The 20,878-nt window shown below is 36.0% G+C and overlaps 1 protein-coding gene across 3 annotated transcripts; it reads right to left on the reverse strand.

Moving 5' to 3' along the window:
• Positions 1 to 1,520: 1,520 nt before the first annotated feature.
• Positions 1,521 to 19,994, reverse strand: LOC113060623 (grainyhead-like protein 1 homolog). Of its 3 annotated transcripts, none has more exons than XM_026229699.1 (15): positions 19,819 to 19,994; positions 16,853 to 17,039; positions 16,347 to 16,420; positions 15,370 to 15,502; positions 14,667 to 14,749; positions 14,225 to 14,381; positions 13,210 to 13,321; positions 12,441 to 12,535; positions 10,178 to 10,424; positions 9,923 to 10,053; positions 7,961 to 7,989; positions 7,555 to 7,640; positions 5,432 to 5,517; positions 3,469 to 3,533; positions 1,521 to 3,007 (listed from the first exon to the last, which is right to left on the reverse strand). In XM_026229699.1, exons 1-15 carry the CDS (start codon positions 19,836 to 19,838, stop codon positions 2,893 to 2,895), a joined length of 1,620 nt encoding a protein of 539 aa, XP_026085484.1. In that variant the 5' UTR covers positions 19,839 to 19,994; the 3' UTR covers positions 1,521 to 2,892. The 3 variants fall into 3 exon arrangements, with proteins under 3 accessions (XP_026085484.1, XP_026085482.1, XP_026085483.1); XM_026229697.1 differs by having other exon boundaries at positions 15,172 to 15,502; XM_026229698.1 differs by lacking the exon at positions 19,819 to 19,994 and adding an exon at positions 19,337 to 19,760 and having other exon boundaries at positions 15,172 to 15,502.
• Between the last annotated feature and the right edge of the window lie 884 nt (positions 19,995 to 20,878).

Raw genomic sequence — 20,878 nt, forward strand, 5'->3', positions numbered from 1 at the left:
CCGAGGTTAACTGTAGGAGCCCAGTCTACATTTAAAGCACTACGGCAGCCTTAAGAGAACAGCACAGTAGCAATAATCCTGTAAAGACTTGCTAATGTTATATATTTTTGTTAAGTTACAGGAGTAAGATTCATTTTTAATGTCTATAAGTATGGAAAAGCTAACTTTATATAAACATAGTATATTTAAGTTATAACTTACCTCTGACAAAGTGGTCACTATGTGCAAAGAAACTATAAAAAAATGATTGGAATTATGAAACGAGTAACATGTCGACGGGGGGGGGGGGGGGGTGGGGGGGGGAACATTCATTATTATCAATGTGAAAACCGTTATGCTGTTTAATATTTCAATGGAAACTGATAATTATTTATAATTATTATTATTTCTTTTTTTGATGTCACTTTTGATCAATTACATGCATCCTTGCTGAATAAAAGTATTAATTTATTTTGATAAATAAATAAATACACCCAATCATTTGAACATAGTGTATATTAATTAAAGTTCAATTTCGTTAATATTAACTGATTTAGTATTTTGTCGTCATGGGCCGTATATAGTCAGGCCCAGTTGAGGCTTCTGTCAGTTTAGAGCAGGCTGACGGCAAAGAAGGGGAGACCAAATCAGTTAAGTAGCCTCTGAGCGCGGCATGCTTCAGCTGTCTCAGTGTACTATAAATAACCCAAAGTTTATGTCCTATAGCGTTTCGGGAATATAGGTCAAGATGAGCAGTGGCAGTGTACTGCATGTCGTCCTGTCAGTCAATAGTCAGAGCAAGTGGGCGAGTCAAGGGTGTGTCTGTACTGACTATTGAGGTAATCCATCAAGAGTGTGCTGACTCAGAGCCACTGCACAGCCCTCAGGCCCTAAACAGTCACATCTGCGCATAGGGCCAGGATGGGTCTATATTGTTTTTCCACATGCCGTTTTAGTGTTTTTTTGTTATTTTCATAGCTCAAAGCAAGGTGTTTAGAATGTCTAGTTTCAAGTTAAGGGTAACCACCGACAGGATGAAAAAGAAAAATCTCTCCACAGATTCTCTGTCATTGCAAGGTCTTTTTGTTTAGTTTTGTTTTATACTGGCCTTTCAGTATTTACCCACTTGAGTACAAAGAACTGCTGTGAATGAGAATGGATTAGGACAAGAATGTTAGCAAACAAAATAATGAGTGTTTTTGTGTGCGTGCAGACACACACAGGAAGGACACGCTACTTAATTCCCCTTCTGACCTATATTTGAACATTTTAACATTCTGACCTATATTATGACAAGTGTGTCAAACTTCCTCTGTCCTCCTTTGTGAAGAGTGATTTTTTTTATTCCTCCATGAAGGAACTTAAAAGAGGGGAACTGAGGCTTAGGGGGTATTTGAGGCAACTGCTGATTTGAGACACTCTCCATTTAGCCGCCCACTTCCTGTCCACCAGACAGATGAGCTACTGGAGAACCGCCTGTTTCCATGACAACTCCTTTGGATACAGCTAGCTGAAAACCACGGGACACACAGACAGCCAAATAAAATACAAGGACCCAAGTGGCTTTTATTGGTGCTTAAGATGTGCATCTGATACAAAAAGGAAACATGTCTGACTAACAGTTAAGAAGGAAAATAATATTTTTGTGTATAAGAACACTTAAATATGCATATTAAAACCAATTTAGACATTCAAAACAAACTAAAAATATTCCCATTCACATAAATAGATCATTTAGAATGATTCTGTTTAAACATTTAAAATATAGAAAACTTTATAGATATAAAAAAGTCCCATCCCAGTATGTCAATAAATATATACAAAAGAAATTATACAGTGTATCAGTTACATTAAGATGATGATCAAATGATCAAAATGAATCTAAAGCTGTACATTTAAGCGGAGAGAACAATTTTTAGAAAGGGGAATAATCAGAAGTGAAATATGAATTATAGTTTCAGTTTGTGCACTGAGGTCATTTATAGAGCATCATATAATGGTTAATAGGTAACCAAATAAACAATATGTAACACTATTAATCTGATGTTTTTTCAAAGATATTTGCACCTCTTCTGTGCTTTTGGCTGATTTTGATATAAAACTGATATTGTGTTGGAACTTTGGCAACCATGAATTACATCAGCACAGATCGCAAATTCAACAAAATCACAGTTCATTTGCTAACAATACAGAATAATGTACTTATAAATCTTTAATGTTATTTTGTTAGAATAAAAAAAAAAAGTTTTGATTCCCTATGGATCACATATTGAAAACACCTTCTGAAGGATTCATCAGAGGGCCTTATTTGTATGAAAATTATTTGTTCATATTAGGAATGACAGACTTTGAGGAAAGTCTGAGGCTGAAAATTGGTAAAATGACCAAGCTGAATTTTTGTTGGTCCTCTATAATGCACACACATGTTTGTGACACTGCATCTCATAGAGTTGCTGAGCATGGGATAATATACTGTACTCACTAAATACTGCTCAGGGTTATTAATATCAAAACAGTGAAGCATTGCTGATTCCCCAAACCCATTTCACTACATCCTATTCGTTCTTTTTAGAGATTAGCATCTCCAGTGCTATGACTTTAAAGAGGAAAAATAATAGTATATTGTTATTGTGACCTCTTTCAGCATTACAAAACAACTGAGAAGTGATAAAAAGACAGCTTTCTGCTTATACTCGGGTAAAATAGAAAATATGGCTCAAAACCTTCAAGGTATTTGGCAGAGACACTTGAGAGAGATATTCTGCATCATTTCACTCTCAATTCACAAAGTATTTGAGGCTCATATACTGAGTTAGATCACCTGAAAACACTAAAGCGATGACAGTGAGTTGCTGAGGGATCTAATGTATCCTAATAGAGCAGGAAGACTTGTGTAAACCATCTGTAGGATCTTCAAATCTCTGTCAGTGTGAGCTTAAACATTCCTCCCATTTCCTCAATCTGGATCTGGAAGGTGTCCTCGTTGGAGTAGTGCTTGATGATGTTATCGTCCATGTTTACCAAGATCCTGAAACGAAGCAGAGACGGTGGGACACTACGGTTTAATTTCACCCCTGACTTACTTCAGTGATCAAAGGACGGATCAATTAGGGCTGTCAATTTAACATGTTCATTTAGTAAAATTATTTACAAAAGACATTTATTATATTAAAAACAAAAACTAGTAATGATTAAATTTGCAAGAAGAATATTTTGCTAATATTTTTGTAATTATTCTCCCCAACCAACAGGACAGCCTCCCTTAGACAATAAATTCATTAGTTATAATTGTTCAAATAAATAACTTAATAAAAAAAATATAAATTATATAAAATATAAAGAAAAAAATATAAATTGAAAAAATAAATATCTATACAAAGAAATTTAATAATTACAAATTAAGTTAAAATCAATATATAATGCAAATGATAGCCCCAATAAATGTGATCAAGTGACAGCCCAGATACATTTTTAAAGAATAAGTCTTACCCTTTCTTGCATTTCTTGTAGGCTTTTCCCATCTTCTCAAGAGGAACATCATATTTCTCTGAAATCTGGTGGAGTGCAAATAAATTAACATTAAGTTAAGTCTATTGACATGTTATTATTAATTATAGCAGTACGGACAGCAATGGATCATTATCTAAGCACAATAATTATGAAAGTGTGTGTATTTCTTTGCAAGTATCGCTTATGTAAATAAACTTTTAGAATGGCCGAAAGAATCACTGTCACTCAATACAAGGTGGTCACAATAAAACAAATCAATCTTGAAAAGCACAGACTGGTCCCTTCCTTAAAGGTAAAGGTATTTTCAACAGCGGTTTTAAGACATTTATCAAAGTATCTTCTTTTATGTTCCACAAATGGTGAGTAACTGTGACAACATTTTCATTTTTGAGAGAACTATTCTTTTAAAGTAGTAATCTCAGAGTAATGCAACACTATGTAACGATTAAATGGAAAATTTGTAGACCTAAGTAAGTTTTCAAGCCAACTAATATCAAAGTTAAATCTTATTTTGGGATACGAGTGGTTCAGCCAAATTTTCTTATACCTGTCACAGGAACCTTTATAGCCCTTGCCAACTTTTGTGATTAGTTGAATGTGTTTGTGAGCCAGCGTGATTCTCATTGTGCCCTCCTGCAATGTAATGCAATGCAGACAGTCTGTCGATCTCCTGCTACGTAACTCAATCTCCTGCTATGTAACTCACTAATTTCAGGGACTTTTCTGCACTGACCACATGTTAGTGCATTTCTCTGGCCCTGGTTTCTTTCTGTTCCTGAATTTCTCTGGGAGGTGCTGTCCTGCATTAGAAATGTAGCTGTGGGTTTGGATGGGATGTATAATTTTTGGGTGGAAGCTTTTTTGGAGAGAGTATTCATGTGTTATTGTCTGTTTGTGTGGGGCAAGCGATGCATTACTAAACTAAATTATACTGTTATAATGTTTAGAACATTTCTGTGACCGTGTCCTTAAATAACCCTTCGCTAAAGGCAGAGAAACTCTGTTAGTTAAATTAGATTTAAGTTATTCTTGCCTGAACAAAGCCCATTGCTATTAGTTTTATCATCAGGCAGGGAAAAAGGTCAAAGAATTATTGTTTCTAAAAAGTGAAATCAGTTCTAGGTAATGGGGGGTTTAATTTAGCAGGTTGCTAAGCTAACAGCACAATAGTCTAATAATCATAAATATACAAAGCACAAGCAAATATTTTAATAAAGTTATTATATTGGTATAATATTTTAGCATTTTTATTTATTATCATTTTAACTAAAGTATATGTTTAATGACAGTAATGTAGGGATACTTTTCGACATCCACATATTGGATTTCTTGTTTTACAGAGCTCATCGCAATGCATTATGGGAATGTTTTATGTTGTGCAACTGATTTCAATACAGTTTGATGTCACACAATGCAAAAGTCTATTAAGCATAAAAATGCAAATAACAAAAAAAAAATCATAAAGAAACCTGCACTTTTATTATAGCATCTTGATTTTATTATTATTATTGTTGTTGTTACATATAAATATATATTTTTAATTCGGCTACTTTATGAATAATTTTATCGGATTTATTTATTACAATGCATTATGGGAATGCTTTAGGCAGTGCAATTGATTTCATTAGAGGTTGATGTTAGCACACTGTTAATCTAATACCATAATAAGCATAAAAACACAAAGCACTGCCAAATATTTTAATAAATTAATCTCTATAATTATTATTATATTTTAGCGTTTTTTATTTAGTTATTTGCACTATTTTATGGATAATTTTTAACTTCTACTATATTGGATTTATGGAGCTCACCGCAGTGCACATTGGGAATGTGTGTTCACATTCTTAACCCTATACGATCAAAAGTGATAGTGATGCTTGCCTTAGCAAACTGCACTAATAAGACTGAATGTGGACATTTGGGAAAAGAGAAGAGAACTCACCGCTTCCACCAGGCCTTTTAAAGTGGGAGTTTTCAGCATGAGAGCATCAAACACTTCCTCTGACTCCTTACGTACATACAGCAAAACTGCAAAGGCAGAGAAATGTGGTCAGCTATGGTCACTCATGCACAAGTTTTCTTAAAACTGAGGTCAGACTTGCGAACCAAAATATACTAGAAAGTGAAGTCCAAGTCATCTGCCAAATCTTTCATGTGGCAGATGATTTGATATGCTCTTCTAATGCATGTCTTTAAAAACCCTGTGTCTCACATGCTGTTCTCTGTAGTTGGGGTTGCTATTCTTGTGTATAAACACTGGTGCTGTCCCCTCCTCCCCATTCACCCAAAACCACAGAAGGACTGGGCAGCATCCCAAGCCATTACTGGGAACACTGAGCTACAGCAAGGGAGGTTCATTTCTGTGGACAGTCCGGAGTACACAGATTACACACATTACATCCTATTCCAAAGCCAAAGCCAATGTATTGCCTTTGGCAAGAGGTTTGGTTAAATCCACAGAAACAGACACCCACCCACACGGTTGACCGTGACTGCTATTCAACAGATAAACAAGCAAAGGATGGCCACAAAGAGACAAGTCATCGTGTTGGGAGGGCTAGCAGCTTGCAAATTTCCATTCTTTATTTACTAAATCCCACCGATGTTTCGTTCTGTATCCTTTGTTGAAGTGATCTAAGAAGCGGTGACTGCCACTGAAATATTGAGACATAGTCTATAATAAGGACTTTTCTCGGTGCAAACAATAGCTCTTTTCTAAAACCCAGTCTGAATCACTGCCTACTGTCCACATAGGCATCTGCCTTCTAAGGCAGCATCCTAACGTCATGGAACCTCATAAGAGAACCGATCTGGAGATCAGGAACACTGGGTAAAGCGAATCCGCATGTCACATAAATAGTGCCCCACACATGCAAATAATAATATTTAAAAAAAAAAGTTTGATATGAGCATTAGTATGTCACTAAGCTACTTAACTTTACAGTAAACATACAATTTATGACATACTGTAGTACACAAAAATACTGGGTAAAATAATCTGAATTAAAAACAAATATTTTTACAAAGTTTATTATTAGTAGTATTTTTATTAAAATTGTACTATTATTATTATTAATAATAATAATAATAATAATAATAATGGAGAGCTACAACTACAACTGATTTTAATAAAGTTTGATAAAAGCATGTTGCCAAGCTAATTAACACGCTAAGAAACATAAAAACGTGACATGGCACACACAAATACTAGGTAAAATAATCCAAATTAAATACAATAAAATAATATTTTTATATTTTAAAATATTTATTATTAATATTAATATTAATAAATATCATAATAGTAATCTAAAGTAAAACATTTTATGTATTATTATCCTTATATTTTTACAACAATTATTGATTTTTTACTTTTCTAAAAAAAAATATATATATATTCGAAATTATACTATTTTATAGATTATCTTCGGTACGGTTCACATCATAAGTGTAATTACGAGTTTCTGACTTGTAAAAAGCATAGTCCATGTAGAACTTGTAATTAAAACTTGTAAACTCCGAATTTTCTGAGAGCTCTGACTTGTACCATGTGACTGTTGTACCACCTTACTGCTGCAAATTCATTTTGGCATTGATACTGTTGCTACAGAAAGACATAATTCCTAGTTTGAGGACATGAACTCCACGGGTTGTCATCGCATATTTATTATAATTATGACATGGCTTGAATGCAGCATATATTTAAAACCAACATTTCTCTCAGAAAGCCTGCCATCTTGATTTTGTTTTTTACTGAGCCTACTGCAGTGCATTATGGGATTTTCTTTTCCAAGAAGGAGACACATCAGAGTTACTCAAAAACAATCTTATGAAGTATCCTCAATAGAGAGCTCGCTAGGTTTTGGAACAGAGCAAATGTGCTTTGAATTAGGATGCTTTTGTGTGTGGTTACTTACAAGCAACCAAATGGCATTGCACCATGACAGTGCTGAAACTATAGTGCCAACAATACTGAAAAAAACCACACAAAAATACCCCCAAAAATCTGTCTTATCAACAGCAGGGACAAAACAAATGACATCCCACCCAGTTCCAGTTAAAACACACCTCTTTTGGGCTCATCCATCCTTGCCAGCTTATTGGGAGGTGATCCAAACTCCTCCTCGGAATAAGGTAATCTCTTCATAGCTGAGCTGAACATGAGGAAAAGAAGAAAGAGAGAGGAGAAGAAGAGAAAGATGCAGCAGATGAGTTTAGTTATCAGAAAACCCCCATCCCTATAGAAAAAGAAGGTGCTAGGACGTACATTAATAGCCATGACACTAGCAACACCTGCACATTTCCTGGAAACACTGTACAGGGAGCAGGTATTCAGGGCAAAGCTAAAGGCCATTTGCTCTAATAATTCACATTTTAAACCCTCCCCCATCTCGAACAAGCATTGATAAATGAGTACAAAATAAATAAAATAAAACATAAATGAGTACAAAGAATGCAAAAAACAGAAACTCACCCCTCCTCTGAGTCCTCAGGAGAGAAAGGCTGTAATAAGAATAGACACACAAAAAAAAACAATTGATTAATAAGGAATAAGGAGGCATAAACTAGGGCTCTTTTTCAGGCCAAGGGCCCCATGCATGTTGGATGTCACAACTCTAATTTTGATTTTGAATTTTAAGGCTTTCAGTTCACATGATCTGGTGCAAACTGCAATTTTTCAAAGCAGCAAGTCAACATAAAATGTTGAGTTTTGACCTCTTAAATCATTTACAGTACAGTATGGTGTATAGAGAAATAGGGCCTCAGTTATGTACTGTATAAAATTAAGTGTAGCTTTAAAGTGTTATTGTAAGCTTGTTCTAAAATAACATTATAACATAATACATAAATATTCATTAAAGTAATCAAAACAGTAAAGACAGTAAAGGCCTTTAAAATTTTTTTTTTACTACTTTTTACCAAAGAAAAAAAACTTTCTATAAAGAATCCTGAAAAAATGTATCACAGTTTTTTATTTGAAGGATCATGTGACACTGGAATAATGAATGCTGCTGAAATCCTGCTTTGCCATATATATATATATTTCAGTTTGAGATGAAACAATAATTGTTTGCTTCGTTGGTGTGACACTAGAAAAGTATGGCAAAGTTCACTTTTCTTGTTCTTTTCTGTGATTTTAGTGAAGAGTAAATAGCCGGAGGGTTTATTTTTGGATCTAGATATACTCTGGGTTTCAAGGTCACACAACTACTGATGATCAAAGGTCATGTTTAAGGACACTGTCTAACATTTGCTCTCCATCAGAATGAGGATTCATGTAATTTCAGCTGACCGGGTTTTTGAGCCAAAGGTGGACGGTAAAGTTACAGGAAGGGTTCTACCAAGAAACTGAACTGATTTAAATCTGATTTAAAAACATTTGGTAACCAGAATGGTACACTGAAAAAAGCTGGCGGGGTAAATTATGCATGTTTTGATTTGTTAAGAAACCGTGCATGCGTGGGCTTATGATGTGATCCTTTGCCAAGAACCCTCTGATAACAGCCAATCCCTTGCAATAAATGGCTTTCATAACCACGAGAAATGACTTTACTCCTTCCAGCTGACTGCATCATTCTGGTCACCGTGACCCAACGACAATCTGCTGTTTCTGTGAAATAGTTCAACAGTCTACACTCACACATGCAATAAAGAGCCCTGAAATAATAATGTCAATATGCTTTTATGTACAGCTACTTACATGTGAATGATAATATGGAACTGAAATTATTCTGTAAGGAGGCTTCATCATAGTGGCATATAGATAATTAATACGTTTTTTTATACTCTTAAACAGATTGTTTAACAAAAAGGGCATTATTTATGTTTAATAGGTTTTAATACGAAAAAAGTATCATGTTGATATTAAATCACTGTTCCTAATTTGATGTAAAAAAAAATATGTATAGTATATACATTTTTAGAATTTAGTAATAAATTATATCAGTAATAATAAAAAGAATAATAAATTATTATTATATAATTTAAATCCTAACAAATTCTGGATTGCTAATGCAAAGGTTGCCAAGTTCAGTGCCAGGCAGGAGTAACCCAGAAACTGGAGGGTTACTGAGGTCAAAATCAACCTAAACTATAAGATTATTTGCTCACATGCTGCAAAAATACTTTATCGTACATTCTCTTATCTTATCACCAGCGCTCACATGTAATATGTCATAACACACACTGCATAATCCACATTACTTAGAGCACAGTACATTTGAGCTTCATAAGTTTCATACGTTTCAAATGTCTAACAACCATGCAAATGTTATAAAGCTGCAAATATCATACTCTTTTTAGGCTTCATACGTGCCGCACTTATTGACCCCCCGACTGTTTCAAAGAGGCAATTTAAAACTTAGAAACTTATGATATTTGCTGTGTATCTGATATTTGAAAATGATTAAACAAGTTTTGCACACAGTGTACTCACATGACGCTGGAAGGTGGAGAAATGAATGTCGGGGATGAAAAGAACAGGCTGCGTCTCGAATTCTGTCATTGTCTTGAAGACTGTGATGTCGCTGCGCTTGTGCAGAAGGGGAACCTTGACATCTGGCCCAACTGGGAAAAATGGGACAAGGACAGAGTGAAAACAAGTTTTACTGGAGCTCTAGTCACACGTTTCTACTATAAAGCACCATCACGTCAGTTAAAATCTACAAAAAAAACAAAAAACTGTGCTTACAGTTTCCCAAAGGAGGGTTGACGTCAGGGCATTTGCCCTTCCTTCGGGACTGTTTCCTCTCCTCATCACGGATCTTTCGCTCTGCACCCTTGTCGCAGAAGACCTTAATCTGGCAGTAAGCACGGTGGATAGGCTTATTACTACGGTTGTTGTAGCTGTAGGTGTCGATCTGTAGGTTGAGGGGTAGGCCTTTCACTCCCTTCTGAGAAGAGAAGTCTGTGCTCAGACAGTTCACTGAGATGAAGATCTAAGGAGGGAAGAGAGGGAACAATTAATTGTCATGCAGCCATTATTTGTTACAAAGCGATCCTCGGAAATAAAGAGTATTGTCGTTCTCAGTTCAACTTATATTACTTCAGATGCGTGAAGACATAAGATAAAATGCACTGAAAATTCTGACTGGTAAGAAATATTATTATTTTTTAATATGATCATTTTTCTAAAATATTTCACATTGCATGTTTGGAACTTATGAGTTTTGTTTTCTATGAATGCTAAGGTGAACGGTTTGTAAGAGGTGAGCAGCAACACCAGACTGTGGTGCCATTATCTGTTTTGTATGTCTCCCCCTTTTGGAAACAGAATAGACTCACAGCACATAGTGTTCTTTAGACTTCTGCTTAAAGGTGGTGTAAGTTTTGGACTTTACTAAAGCATAAAAATACCATAATATGTTTGCAGATATTTAAGAAACATGCTAAGTTAACATACTTGTTTATGTGAAGAACAATACTAATGTTCTGGGCCAGAATGTGGGTCTCTGTTTTGGCTTGTGAAACCAACCCACATTCATTTCTCTTACAAAAAAACCTTACTGAACCTAAACTTTTGAACGGTTGTGTATATGTACAACTTTTGATCAGCATCTGTTTATTCCTACCAAAGCAAAAGTTAACTTTAAACTTTATTCAATGACAATACAACATCTTATGTAATAATGGATAATTAACAAAAGGCCTCATTCTTAAATGATAATAAGAATTACAAACAAATGGATTTTCAACCAATCAAATATTTGCACAAGCATTCACTCAATGCATGTAATTTCTCAAAAAGACTCTAGGGGGAGCCACAAACCCATTCCAACCATCCTTTACCAAACCTATTACTATAGGGTCTTGACCTTGCTCTCTCTCCACTTTCTGTTTCTCTCTATCGGTCCCTCCCGTGCAGACAGAATCCTATCGCAAGCCACGCCCACATGCAACACTAAAAAACAGTCAGCACGCAGGAGACTGTGCACACGGATGAGTATCCTACAGCACCGGGCCTATCTTATGATCTGCATCCTGGTTATAGGACAACACTGCTCACTGCAAAATACCCCATTTCAATTTTTAAACTCAGGATTGTTTACTTTAGCGGGATGAATTGGAGAACTATAATTACATGAATACATAACTGTATGTGCAAAGACTATTGACAGATCCTTCAACTTAGAAAATGGCAGAAGAATCTTAACTAATCAGACCGAGGCAGAGGATTTTAACCAAAATCTGTTTGTCACTTTGTGATGGGTTTAACCTGACTAGTCTCGACGACACACTCGTCAAACTGGATTCCATTAGCTGTCAGTGCTCACTGCTCCCCCATCAGTGTTTCCTCATTCTTGATTGTTGGGCGCGTCTCCCCTTAAACTGTCAGGCCTAATGAACTAAACATTTCAGCATTCACAGACAATTCAAAGTCAGACTACTAATCTCAATGAAAAAAATAATAATTATCTACATCAGTTCAGCATCTTTATCTGAGAAAGAAAAAACTGAACTAAAGGTATTGGACAATGTTGGAAAACATCAATGTCCAGCTCAATTACTAAACTAAAAATAATCTCAGAAAGCCCCTTCTTCACACTTTCTTGGGATCTTTCTTAATGACATGTCATGCTTCTCCGGATCCGGCACAATGTTTGTGTTGCCTGAATAAACCCTTTGTTTATGTAGGGTATATTTTTAGTGTAAATCTTTATGTTAGTCATATTATTTTTCTGAAAAGTTCATGTCATTTTAGGATCCTTTACACATACCAAGATATTTAACACAGAAACAAATTCACAAAAGATGTTTGCTATTATACACCTGTAAACTCTTAACAAATCTAACACTATTCAACAGAAAGTAATTTTTATCCCATCTCGTATTATTTTCTTTAACATATGTCAAGAGGGCAGGCAAATCATATAAAAGAGCAATTATGTTATTTATTGATTAAATCTGTTCACTAAAACTAAGCAAACATTAGAAGTGCCTCAAATTGTCTTTACCTTTGCTTCCTCGCTGATGTCCCATGTGAATGAAATGGCATTATATGAAATCTCTTCAATATTGCTGATGGTATTGAAACTTTCTTTGTAGTCCGCTGTGGGAGACAACAAGAGAAGCTTGATTAATGTCAGACAAGTGGATGATTTACATTTTGTAAGAGAGCGGATAAATGGGGAATGGAATATTTTGGTTGCATCATAATTGTAATAATAATAATTGTAATCGATAACACAGGCAGAAGTGACTATCATAGACTAGAGCTAACTGTTAATGAGCCATTTAGATAAAATCAAGACTTTTTTTATGTTGTACTTTACTAATATAATATTGTGACATTAAAGTGATAGTTCACCCAAAAATGAAAAATGAAAACAAATATGTTCAACATAAGATAGAATCTCATACGGAGTTGGAACAACATTGAGGGTGAGTAAATGCTGACAGAATTTTCATATTTGGGTGAACTATCCCTTTAAGGCTTAAAGGGCATTTTGCCCTTCATTGAATGCAAGATAATGTTGTGTATCCTTTCATGCTTTACAGTGCTCATGTTTTATTTGTTTTGTTCAGCGTGAAGGTCACTGATGGCTCTCCCTTTTCCCCACCTGCAGCCCCCAGCATCCCTTTTGTCTCTATGCTTGTTTGATATCTGTACCCATTAATCCTTCCTGAACCACACTGGACCCAGAGAAGCAAAGAGACATGAATTTAAGAGTGAGATCAGTGAGATCAAGGGTGTACTGGTCTCCATAGACAAAGACTTCTCACCAATATCAATGCATCTCTGCTTGGCCGTGTGCTGTCTTGAGTGCCAGTATTTCCAGTGCTTGAGTTGGTCATCTCTGGATTTCTCCTCTCCAAACACTACCATCACAACACTCTGAAAAACAACATGGTGTTACTGGTTTCCATTAATGTACACACACTCTCAAACAAATACCCATACATTCAGTGATCCAAATGTATTTACACTTAAATTATGAAGTAAGCTACATTAATTTCCCTTTTTTTGGGAGGTTAATTAGTGGGGTTAATTAGTCTACTTTTAGTGGTTGCAAAGTACAATGTGTAAATGTATTATATAAATCTTTGTTGTTGTATTTTTTAGTAATGCGTGGATGAAGTGTCCAAAATAATTTTGTGGCCAAAAATAAAAATAATAATAATTAAATATATTTTTTGTTTTTTGCCCCAAATTATTTTGACCGCAGTTCAACAGACGCGGTCACGTGAGGCGCACGTGAACTAAGCATCGCCTCCACATTAATACCATTTTCAGCACAGAAATAAACATGAGCCATGATTAAACATCCAAAGGTAAGTTAAAAGTACAACTTGACAATCCGTGTCGTGTCTCATGTAATCGCTCAATCAGTTTTTCAGCCGCGTAAATACGTCAATATAAAGTCTTGTAAACAGTGTCAGGTAACGTCACATTTAACTCAGAAACAAACATATTCGGTGACCGTAAACTCGTTAGTCAGCCAGAAAAATAAACTGTAGAGAGGGGTATTTTGCTAAAGATATGCAACATATAACATATTCATTATAATTTGTACTGTTCTTATGTTTAATTTATGCTTGAATAAATCCACCATTTTTTGTGTGACAGCCACCATTTAAATGTCAATATTTAAAAAATACGAATTGATGTAGAAATATTATTATTTAATTGTAACTTTATTATTTTAATATATATATATATATATATATATATATATATATATATATATATATATATATATATATATATATATATACTTTTTTTTCATACTCCTCTTACCCTGACTTTACAGATGGGGCCATGCAGCAGTTTGCCATTGTCCGTTTCCCTGAGGGTGATGGGATAGAACTGGCCCTTGTTGAGGTATGTCATTGTGCCATCACCAGATTTCTGTCTGAGAGACTTGGAGGCTTCTAATGTGTATTCAAAATTGTTACTGTTAACCAAACACAAAAAAGGGGTCACCACTTAATACATATTTGCACCATCAGACCAAATACACCCATGACAATTTCTATGTTTGCTATTACAGGGAAGAGGCAGCTTGTCATAAATGTTGTTGACTGACGTTCATTTATTTACCAATGGGCCATGAGCACCTGTCAGAAGGATGCACCAGTGACCTTATTCAAGCTATTTGCACACACTCAGCTGATAGAATCTGCCAACTCTTAAATGGAAGTTTTTCTCTGAGGTTATGTTTCTGGCAACAAACACTCACCCTGACACTGTGTCAAAAGTGGCATAGTCATCCTGTGAGATGTGACCCATGCCTAGCTGGAGATCCCTTGGGAACGGGAACACCTGTAGCGCACAAAAGAGGGGCAAGAGGGCCTGGCATTAGCGCAAACAACCACCACATTCAGTCAGTGGGAGAAAGCTGATTGCTAAGCAAAAGAAAAAAACAACAAAACAAACTATAATTTCTAAGGAAACCCTCCCTCCAGAAAAAAAAGCAGGTAGAGAGAGGGAGCGGGAATGAGAGCGGGTAAAAGAGAGCGCGAGAGAGAGAGAGAAAAGGCCCTGGCTATTATGTGAGAGGAAAATACAGCACTTTATTGTGTAAGAGAGACAATGGCATAATGACATGCTAGCTGCTATTTTGGCATGTTCAAATAAAAATAGGGAGGGGGCTCAATACAACAATGTCTTTAGAGTCACCAGGTAAATGAAGTATTGTCTGAGGGTGGGAGACAGGAGACATATGTGTGTGTGTGAGAACTCACATCTGAGTTCTCTGGGAAGGTCGAGTCTGGGGTGCGTGGCTGTGTGTTTGGACTGAACTGGTTGTGGGGGAGCTGAGGGTCAAATACCACTGTGTGACTGTCTGGTTCTGAACAGTGGGGATTGGGGACTGTGACGGAGAATCTATGTGATTGGCCCTCGGTTTTCACTGGATAGTTTGGCGCAAAGGAGACTGTCACCGTAGTATCAGGTGAGGGGAAAAGGCCTCTCTTGTCCTGGGTGTGCTGGTTCCCTGGAAGAATGATATTTACTCCTTTCAGACCCTGGATTCGGTTCTCTGCCAAAGGCTCTTGGAGAGGGACCATTAAGTTTCTGTTGTGAATGCAAATATAAATGTGAATAACAAAATATATCATATAAAAGTTTAAAATATATTTTCAATGCCATACGAACAAATGTTCAAAATGCAAGGCTATTAAAACATATATAAACCTATCAATATATGTAATGCTACGCACTGAGAAAAATGAAATATAAACGATACAACGTAAAAAAAAGAAAAAAAGAAGCTTAATACTAAATGTTAAAAAGTAAACACATTAATCGTCACTTTTTTACAGTATACTTTGTATACAGGATTTAAATTAAATGTCAACATTTTTGTAACCCAAATAACATTTAAAATAAAACTGAATTACAGCCTTTCTTTCTGTTTTGCAGCTGCTGGCTGACGCACATGGGCATCCATCTGAGTATAATATTTAGTATAAACTTTAATATGTATTGTCTGCAATACTCCTTTTCACCCCTGAAATGGTTATATTTGTTTGGCTTTAAACAAGAATAAAATACAGAATATAGATTTAAAAATATATCTGCGCTCGGGAGAAACCCTCTCAAACGCATTAAACAACACAAGCACACTCACACTACAGCGTGGAAACCTGAAACCCTATGCGCATAATATTTGAAGCATTTAATAAAAAGTGCTCTCATGCTTGGAACAGCTTCAAGCACTTTTTGACAGTGATGTCACTGATGTAACTCCTGTGCATTTGGCAAACAGAGCCGACAGATTGATCAAATAAATCGTTGTTGACTATTTCCTATTTAAAAGCGGATTGTAGCAATTGCAATGGATGACATTAAGTAGGGTCTCATCTTCTCAGTATGGGAAAAACGGCTTTCACTGTTGCATCTTTGATGAGAGCTTCACCTTTTGTTGGGATCCACATCAGAGCCCAGGACGTCAGCCTTTGGCTGGGATATTGTTCTCTTTTCCCGTGGCACCTGGGGAAAGTAAACAAACTCTATGTAAGTCTGACCACATCCAATAGCAATAGCTTTCCCCATTATATCTGTCTGTGAATATATACAACATACTAGGTGACATTTTATGAAGTAAAAGGATGTCAGACATCATTTAATTAATTTTTTGTTATTTTGTACTCAAATAATAATCATAAGTAATAAATAATGTTAGAGTTTTGTTGTGGTTGCCTAAAGTTTCTCCTTCCCCTTCGTCTGTTTAAAGATTATTTTACTTTTTTAATTAAAATGACTACAAACACACACACACACACACACATAACATTTAATATGATATTTATACTTTTACTGTGTTTGTTGTAATATTGAATATTTAATGTGTATTTAGTGTTTGCAAAAAGTGCTTTACAATTTATTGTTATTATCATTGTTATCAAACACAACTAGTCGTACCTTGTAGTATTCATAAAGTAAACCCAGAGCTGCGGCACTGTCCTCATCTCCATTGATGCTCATCATGGCCTTGGTGGCGGCTGTGAGGGGGTTCTCCAGGAACGACTTCCAGGCCTCATCCTCACTTGTAAAAGGCCGCCGTTGGCTGTAAGCCGGGTCATTCTGTAGCACGAGCACTGCCCGCTTACTGTAAGGAACAGTCCAGAAAGAGCATTCAGTACTAGAACAACAGCTCAATTCATCTTAAGGCAGAAGTAGATGGGGTGTGTGATTTGTAAACACACAGAGTCATATGGAACAAAATGATGGATGTTGAGCATCAACAATCTGAAGATGTTTTGGCATTATTGCTGGTGTCAAAGTTGACAAAAGGCCTTCTTTATCTCAGGATCTGTAAGAAAACCAGCCCAAACAACAAATCTCTGTGCAGACCGCAGCTTCCCGTTTGACAACATGTTTTACTGGCTCTTCCAGTAAAGTGTCAGAAGGAGATCTAGTGACTTTTCTCAGACTGTGACAAAGTTCATTAAGAAAACTGGTTATGGCCTCTGTGCGTTTTCGTCATCATTATGTCATTCTTATGAGTACCATCAACTATTATTTAGACAAAGGTGGCTGACAGAATATTAAATATACTCTGATTATAGTGCTAATTAAATGTATCTATGTGTTAAAATATCTGACAATGAAATAAGGACAAGGTACAAGGAGTTTATTTTTCAACTTTCAAACCTTTTATCTTGGGTTGGCTAAGCAGGGCGAGGTTAAGTCTGGTAGGGAACTTAGCGTGACAAAAAAAAAAAAAGATGATAAAGCTTTGAAGGGGTCATATAAAGTGATTTAAATGTGTTACAAACTCTTTGTGCATGAAGAAGATCTTTAAAGTTTGCAAAGACTAAAATCTCAAATCCAAAGAGATATTTTGTATCAAAATTAAGGCTCTGCCACGCCCCCTAAAACAGCTCATTCAAACACCCTCCACATGTCTACGTCACCATGTGGTAATATTTGTAATGCCGCCCAAATGTCCACGCAAAGAAAGAAGGCGTGGTTTCAGCACTTTATTTGGCCTTCCGAAAGTAAATGCATTTAGGAATCTTTAAAATTACTTACAACAGTACAGCAACACATTTTATGGACATCCGTTTCGTGAAACTAGGAGAAGAGGTAATTCAAACTTTGCTACGACAATCTGGCACTTCTGAATCAGCTACTGTAAGTATGTTTTGTTATTGAAGTTTTTGCTATTGAAAGTTCAAATGTGGAGTTTTGCATGTGTCTGTTTGTGGGTGTGTGTGTTTGTGTGTGTGCACGAGCGTGTGTAAGAGAGAAAGTGACTGTCTTAACCATCTGTGGCTTGTGTACTGCAAACACATACAAGCTTCATCACTGTGTCTGTCAAGCGACTCTGTTCCCATTTCAGGGTTAAACTGATGGTAAAACTAAGGACATTATTAACTGTCTTTACATTTATTTTGAAAGATGAAGCTCGCGATTATGGAAAGGGGCGTTACATTTCCGACGAGTACTTGAGGAGTTCGTCCAATCACAACACACTGGGTCACAGTTGGCCAATCGGAGCAGACTGTACTTGTCAGAAGGAGGGACTTTGTAGAAACGACGCATTTGAGAGAGGCAGGGCATAGAGGACCTAAAATATGTACAGTATTTGAAAAATACTAATGTTTTTTGAACATTAAAGCATGTCAACATATTCTGTTACACCAAATACATCAAATAACAATCTTTAAAAAAAGCATCATATGACCCCTTTAAAGTATAAACTTAGGACATGCCTTTTTAAATTTGATTCAGGATAGGACTACTGGTCGGTAGCCTTTTTAGTCTTTCTAAGTTCACACAACACTCTAGCCTTTAAAGTAATGAATCCATAAAGTGTTGCTATGACAGAACTTTGCATCCAGATTAGTTAACGCAAACAGATTATGAGTAATTTGATAACTAATTGTGCCATTCTTTCTCCCTGTTTGATTTTAGCTTTGCAACCTGATAGATCCGTTATCCTGGACACTAAAACCTTGTGGACACACAACCCCACTTCTAAAACAAAAGAGGCATCCAAGCGCAAAAATTTCTAATGATGGCATTTTTTTGGCCACATCCGCCAAACTCCAAACACTAACTAAGGAGAGTTTTTTTTTCTCTTCAGGATTCACAGATACAAGGTCTCATATTGCTTACACTATGGTGATGGTTGTCAACAAAGTTCTGTTTGCATGAGGAAATATTTTGGGTGTAGATTGTATTTTAAATGCTTTAAACAATATACAAAAGGCTTAAACAGTGTTCCTGAGAAGGATTGCCAAGTCTAGAAAGCAATGAACTCATCTTTCAAAACATTAACAACCTTTAACTTGATAAAAACTGACATACTAATACATAAAATAATCTGCCATAACAATGTATTTTATTATCTAAAAACCTAACGATTTCAGCCAGTATGTTTCGCCAAAAAAGTATTACCTTTCCAAAAACACAGATGTTGTTTCCAGCTGTACTTACAAGAAGCCTTTCCTTATAATAAATGCTAACAAGTTTAGACTCAAATGTGATTTCACTCCAAATGAGGAAAACGTGCACGCAAAAATGAAACAAACTGACGAAATAACACGAAAGTCTGACACATAGATTGCAGCGCTCGTAACTCCCGCAGCAGGTGCAGATACACCTGTGACCGAAGCAGGTCTGAACATGACAGGTGAACTGAAGAGCCCAAACAGCACAACTGTGTAGCGGAATCGGCTCTCGGCTGTCAGTCCGACTTCTCGTGGTAAGACACCGTTTTCCAGAATTACTGAGACAAGTCAGACTAAAGAAGCTAATCTGTGTTAGTTCCAACAAATAAACCAAGATTAAGCAGTAAATAGTGCATGATATTTCAACCATTAGATCCTTTTCTGTTGACCATCTCTCGGTAGACTATGGATCTACAGGGGTGAACTTACTTGTCATGCTCCTGTGACATCTCTTATGGTCGAACTGGACTTTCTAGTTGGTACTGTAAATCCGATCCTTCTTCTTCTTGTATGGAGCAGCGTTTTCAGAATGGGATGAGGGCTGCGTTAGAATTGCCTGTATGAGAACGGGTTTTGTTGGCTTTTCTCGCTTTTTTGGATATACTGAGAAATTGGGGCCGGTTTTACCTGTGACAGGGCACTGGATTGGATTACACCTGAGAGGAGGAGTTAAATATTCAATGAGCTCATTGCTTATGGTCTGTGCATGTTTAACTTCACAAAAACCTAATGGAATTAATGGTGCAGTGTAATAATCTTTTAATTTAGCACTACATAACAGCTACATCTTAGTAGGTTTTTCTCCCTGGATAACATTTAAATAGATCAGGACTACACTTTTTGCTTTAATTTTATGTTCAATATGTGCTTTTTGCAAACATGTCTGAGTTAGATTGAGCATAAAAGATACTTATTTATTTTTAATACATCTTTTATAATGTACAAGGGGTGGAATGGAAGTCTTTCAAAGCACCTTACAGTAGCTAAGGCTTCTGTATAATGACAACATTTACAGTAAAGATGAAAATTATGGAATTGTTTAAACCATGGCTTTGTCATATGAAGGCCTGAGATTGATTAAAAAATACTAAATGTACAAATTTCACTGAAATGTAGAAATTACAGTTTAATTTCAAATTATACGTAGGCCTATGCTGTTATCACATGAGAGTAACAATGAAATTTTGCTGTAAATGAGCATTTCTAGTCTCATGTGTTTGTGTCTCTTTAGTTCCTTGTGATTTGTATGCATAACAATATTAGGTGTTGCCAATACAACATTAAGTGCCCTGCATTCAGAGTAGGATAGCAGAGTAGGATAGGTGTGATTCAAACTGCTGTGAACACCCACACCAACCCAAAACTGAAGACTAGAGCTCCTTAACAAGCAAAAAAAGGAGGATGGGGGTGGTTTATACATGTATATTTAATAAAAACTGATCAGTTACTGTTTAATATAATTACACATGCTAAGCAAAATGTGAACTTT

This window comes from Carassius auratus, chromosome 42 (genome assembly GCF_003368295.1).
Source record: "Carassius auratus strain Wakin chromosome 42, ASM336829v1, whole genome shotgun sequence".
Classification (NCBI taxonomy): domain Eukaryota; kingdom Metazoa; phylum Chordata; class Actinopteri; order Cypriniformes; family Cyprinidae; genus Carassius; species Carassius auratus.

What these genes read in the sequence shown, in the direction of transcription:
- LOC113060623 (XM_026229697.1), bottom strand. Translation starts at nt 19,838, where the DNA reads ATGTCACAGGAGCATGACAA. An exon ending in ACATCAGCGAGGAAGCAAAG is followed by an intron (nt 10,425 to 12,440) that starts GTAAAGACAATT and finishes TTCCCTCCTTAG; the next exon opens with ATCTTCATCTCAGTGAACTG. An exon ending in TCTCCACCTTCCAGCGTCAT is followed by an intron (nt 7,990 to 9,922) that starts GTGAGTACACTG and finishes TTCTTATTACAG; the next exon opens with CCTTTCTCTCCTGAGGACTC.